At 43.5% G+C, this 5,756-nt stretch overlaps 1 protein-coding gene across 1 annotated transcript; it reads right to left on the bottom strand.

Annotated features, from left to right (window-relative positions):
* Positions 1-2,803: 2,803 nt before the first annotated feature.
* LOC135242534 (cytochrome c oxidase subunit 8B, mitochondrial) lies at positions 2,804-5,381 on the bottom strand. The gene is made up of 2 exons (XM_064313650.1): positions 5,141-5,381; positions 2,804-3,409 (listed from the first exon to the last, which is right to left on the bottom strand). Exons 1-2 carry the CDS (start codon positions 5,249-5,251, stop codon positions 3,317-3,319), a joined length of 204 nt encoding a protein of 67 aa, XP_064169720.1. The 5' UTR covers positions 5,252-5,381; the 3' UTR covers positions 2,804-3,316.
* Between the last annotated feature and the right edge of the window lie 375 nt (positions 5,382-5,756).

Genomic DNA, 5,756 nt, shown 5'->3' with positions numbered 1-5,756 from the left:
CGTCATTTTCGTGACCTTTGCTTCTCACCAATATTTCCTTTAAAAGTGTCCAAATTGGCAAACTTGCCTACTATTGAGTATAAGTTGAGGACACAGGATGAAAAAGTTAAGTAGGTGAAATTTTCTCTAGATGTACTTGAATATCCCCGGACGATGTGCCTACTTCCAGGATTTGCTGAGTGTATTTGGGAGCGCATCTTTCAGGAAGTAAACCATGCGTTTTAGGAGGTCCCACAGCAGAAATGCATGCATTGACCATGACCACACTGGCGATGAGAATTGGCAATGTGAAATTGGGGAGAAAGTGGAGAAGAAGAAAAAAGCAGAGGCTTGAGCCAGCAGGAATGCTGGGAAGCAAAGCAGCAGCTGTGGAGGAGTAGGATTAACTAACATACCCTAATATCAGAAGAACTGGTGTGTGTCACACAGGAGGAATCGCTCTGCAAAAGAATATTTTTTTTAGATGGGAAGCATGGACCTGATATTTAACTCGCTCATTTAACAGGCTGAAGATTTTCCACTAGGGGGCGCTATTAGCACTCAAGTAGCTGAAATTCGAGGTGCTACGTAAGAGTGGTGCTTCGCATCAGTGACACTGTACTCGTTTAAAAATGGTTTTAAAAAAATACAAAAACAGGAAACAGAGGGGGAGGGGAAAAAATAGGCAGACTATCACAAACTCATCTGAACTGGACGAAAAATTGTTAGGGCAGAAAATGCTCCGTGGGCCTTATGACCATTGTTTTTACTCCAACAGTGAGTCTCCCACATGTACACACAGTCACAGACGGAACCTTCCGGAAAAACCCTGGAGAAAAACAGGATGCTGAATCATTAACGCTCTTCTCGCTCCACCTGGCACCTCCCAAGCCTAACGGGACTGCTTTATCGCCATAGTATTATCAAGGGAAGCAATGAAAGAGGAAGCTGTGCAACAGGCGATAACGACGCGCGGATGTGTCGCTAGCAACGATTAGTGATGGTCGCTGGGTGTGCTCTTCGACTGCATCTGTCGCCATACCCCACCGTAAAATTGTCCTTGGAGATAGGGCCACGGTTATAACTCAATAAAAAAACGTAAATATCAGTTTCTGTACATTTCTGCAGTGGTTACACGCGTGATAGAAAATTTATCCAGCCGGAAATATTTACGGTAATTATTTGAAGAATATTTGGGTAATTTCCAAGTGTATGGATGCATAATTACATGTCATTTACGGTTCTGACTTTAGCTGCCTCTACAGCAACAAATCTTTTTTTTTTTTTTTTTTTAAATCAGTTAATTTTTTTCCTCAGAATTAACATCACAGTCCAAGTGTGTAGTTCATTGACTTACCCATAGTTCACCGCCCGTACACTGGTTCTGCGGAAGTACATTGCGCAATCCATTCGCACAGTCAAAGAGCCAAAACGACTGTTGAACGAGAATAACGACTAACAATTCCAATCTTATTCCGAATGTAAAACGTCAGCAAGCTCGTGCAGCTGCTCGGGAAAAGGAGTTATTGTGATATCAATCATTGTAGAGGTGACATCTTCTGACGATGCTGCCAAGTACATTTAAGAGAAATATCCTCATTCCAGACATCTTGTCAGCACAGATGATTTTTGTAATTATTCCCTGTAGACTTCAAAGTATAAACTTGCTCCCCACTCTATTTGAGACCTAGTTACGTAGGCGTTAGAGGTTCTGTTCAATCAAACCTGCTTAACACCAGGAATTGTGGGTCATTCCGATCCAAGAAGTTAATGCAATTATACAGTTGATCCTTGAGAAAAAAAATTATAAACACAATCCCCACCCCCTGCCTTGAGTACATTAATATTACGTGAATTAAATTAATTTTTATGTGACTCCCACTCAACTGTGTAATTCTTCGGCTTGCTATTAGCAACCAAATAATTGATGAGAATTGTGTGTTTTCAAAAGTACATCTCAAAAATGGCCCAGTGGCTGGAAAAGTCAAACAGATTTTTTTCTCTTTGCACGTCCAGTACCTCCCTGGCTTGGTCCTATGTAGCACTAATCTGTATAGGAGAAGCAGGACCGCAGCCTAGTGTGTACATAGTGCAGAGAGAAAGACATCAAACACAACAAACGAAAGGAGAGGTGGCACCTGGATGAACCTCACACAGGTGGAGCCTACCTGCAGCCTGCCTCTGAAAGGTGGTCAGCCTGGTCAGCTCCAGCTCACCGTTTTGGAAAGCCAGCTCCACAGTCTTCAGCACCTTCAGCAGTTTTTTATTTTTTAAAAGCAAAACAAGTGGCACCCGTACCTCCTAGCTGTGGAGAGCATCGCAAGTCCTTCTCACTGTATGTTAATTCTGTGTATGCGTTATTGATGCAAGGCCTACTCAGTCCCGACTCGCTCTTGACTTCCATGAATCCACAGCACCAATCCCTGTCCTGTAGCAAACCAACCTCTTGGTTGCACTACACCCCATCCCCCCTCACCTGGAGTCTTTACATCGGTGCCCCCCTCGTGGACTGTTGCCTCTCAATATCTCAAAGAAGAGAACTAAACAAAACCCAATAATCTAGTGTGTGTGTGTGTTTCTCCACTTAACACTACCAAATTCAATTCCTGTGATTAATATTATAAACCCAATAATGTTGTTTGTGTCTTCACCTTAACACACCCAATCTCTATCATGGAGTTATTTTAGAAACCAAATGATGTGGTGCACCTGTCTGTGCTGTTGCACCTCCTAACTACCAATCAGTTCAGAAGGATTAAATTTCAAAACCCAAAATGAATGTGTGTGTGTGTGTGTCTTCACCTGTAACACTACCAAATTCATATTCACTGTGATTAATATTTATTCAATAGGGACACCCACTTGATCTGGGAATACTGAAGTGGAGGCAAGCATGCACCAACACCCATTTGCTCAGCAGACACACGTGTGCATGGGGGTGTTCTGGGCTGCAGATGCCAGTCGCCATTGGCCTCCATTGTATAAACACAGCGCAGGTGGTCATTTGTTTAGAATATCAGTGCACTGAGCAGACCAGGCTTGGCAGTCACTTAGCAAGGTAAAAGTGCTGCAGTTACTTCAACTAAAAAAGGCAGTGACTGAGGGTTGTGGGAACCCCTGTTACAACATACATTGAAATAATTCCAGAAATGACTGCTGTTTTTTTTGTTTTGTTTTGTTTTGTTTTCAAGGTGGACATTTATTGACAAAGTTGAAGAGCTTCTGGGAAGCATGCATGGTCAGAGTACAGTCATTTCTTTGGAAAAGGTGTGTGATTTTGTGAGGCAGGACGGAGTCTCGGGGTCGACATGGCGCGTCAACGTCGCTCTGGGTCGCTTCACCGTTTCTTGTAGTCCTCCAGGTGGGCCAGGATCCAGCCAGATGGCACCAGAATGACAGTGAACATGGCGAGCATCCCAATGGCCTGCTCCTGCAAACAGTACACAAAGAGTACCTTTAGCAAACAGCTATTTCAGCTATTAAATGTGTATATCCACAGACAGGGACAATTGAAAGGAAAACCAACCATAAAAGTGTCTGTAGGTGTTGGGCCACCCATGGCCACCATAAAACAGCTTCAGTGCACTTGCATGAATTTACAGTCCTGGCAACTCTGAGGGATGGACACACTTCCAAAAGATATGCTCATTTTGCTTTGGATGATGATGGTGGAGAGCCTGTCTAAACACATCTGTACAAAATTCCATAGGTGTTCAACTGGCTTGTAGCATGGTGACTTACAGTGAAGGCCTAAGCATTTAATCACATCATTTTTGATTCAGCAACCAGTTCAGTGACTACCCACGCCCTGGGTGAGGTCTGTCATCCTGAAGGACATGGCTCATCAGGATAGGTTATCATTCAGAATAACGTTGTATTGATTGTACTGACCCTTTCCTCTAAGGGGACAAGTGGACCCAAACCATGCCCCTCACAGCATAACAGAGACCACAGCTGAGCTCAGAGGAAGGCCTTTCATATTTGGCAGGCATGCAGTCCATGGGCACCCAATCGACCGGCGGGGAGTTGCCAGATCAAATCCAGAATGACTGAACCCAGCTGTAACCTGGGAAACGCAATGGCCAATTGCGCGACGCCCTATGGAGTTACTGGCCACAGTCGGCCCTGGCACGGTAGGACTCATCCATGCAGCACAGTGTGGTGCCAAACCAAAATAGCCTCCCAGCAGCCCCTGGGGCACAGCTACACATATTGTGAGGTCAGTTAATAGGACACCATTTTGTAATAAAAAAATACTATCTACATTTTGGCAGTATGAAATGTACCTGATTGCAAACAAGTATGCTCCACAGAATTACACATTTTTACACTCAAACGTGCTCTACATTCTTAAAATCAGCATACATTATACACTACTAGGATCCTTATCATACATGTTCTCAGTAACACCTACTCCCACTTTACAATACACACGCGCATACTCGTCCTCAACATAAGCACACTTAAAGAAACTCAAAAATATTAATATACATATAAACATACTCCACTTTTTTCGCTCAATATTGTAACTGAGCTCCATCACGCAGCTTGATAATTCTTTTTTTTTAAAACATGATGATGATGCGCATGGGCAGAGATGCCAAATAAGGTAAACCTGGTATTTTCACTGGAACTCACAAAGAAACCACTTATAATTAAGCGGCACCTTTCAGCCAAGATATATCACTTGATAGTGCCCTCGGTAATATTTTATTAGGTAAAGAGGTGCGGAAGCTGAGCTGTTCATTCGAAACGCTGCTTCTATTTCCTATATAGGTCTGTACGTGAACGACGTTAAAGGGTCAATGGCGACGGTTGACTTCAGTATGGCGTCAGTAATATTACAAACTTTAACAAAACAAACCGTGAAATTGACAGTTATCCCAATTAATCGATACGATTACATTTCTAGATGCGTGATCTATGACGTCGAATATAATTTGTCTTGTAAATAAAGGACAAATCATTCACAGTAAATTCTGCCATGCAATTTCAGTTTCGAATAGATGATGAACCCGTTATTTAAATTAGAACATTAGAACCCCTAATACATTAAAAAGCAGTGCGCAGTACTCTCCAACGCCCTCGCCTTTGGAGAGCACAGAAATGCGCAACGCTTCGCGGCGCTCGCCCAAGAAGGCTGTGGCAATGTCCAACTTACCCCTGCAGTCAGAGGGTGCTTGGCAGGCTTCGCCGAAACGTTGGCTTTCGGAATGATGTGGGGTCGCAGCGTGGTTCTGAGGAAATTGAAGGAACGATTCAAGCCCGACATGATTATGTCCTTGGCCCTATCTAGCTCTGAAGGCAAAACCTATGAGTGAGGAATGAGCGCGCGGGTTCCAGTCTAGCTGGTGAACTTGTTGGTGTGCCCTTCAAAAACTACCAGCGCGTCATACTTATGATACTCCGCCAAATGTGATATAAGGTCACCATAAACTCGTGACACTGTATTCCAATCTAGAGCGGCTAAAATTGCCTCGAGCGTTTTAATTGGTCGGCTTCGCAAAAGCCGCACCTTCAGACAACAGAGACGTGCCTGACGCGCAGTTACACTTTCTGTTATGTGCGACCTGTCGTATCAGCCTAAATTCCTCCGCTTGTGAAAAAATGTTATCAGTCAATTGAACTATTTTATATGAGAAACACCGTTTATAAGGATGACATACTTTTGTTCAATTCTTGTTCACATAACTAAGCGTATTCGGGTTAGCAGGTGTCTGCGTTGCATTTCGCCGCATGTTGACTAAATGTCAGATGTCGATGAGATTCCTTTTGAC

The sequence above is a fragment of the Anguilla rostrata genome, chromosome 16 (assembly GCF_018555375.3).
Source record: "Anguilla rostrata isolate EN2019 chromosome 16, ASM1855537v3, whole genome shotgun sequence".
NCBI classification, from domain to species: domain Eukaryota; kingdom Metazoa; phylum Chordata; class Actinopteri; order Anguilliformes; family Anguillidae; genus Anguilla; species Anguilla rostrata.
The sequence above is the reverse complement of the archived record's forward strand: the minus strand, read 5'-3'. Positions and strand labels throughout refer to the sequence as shown.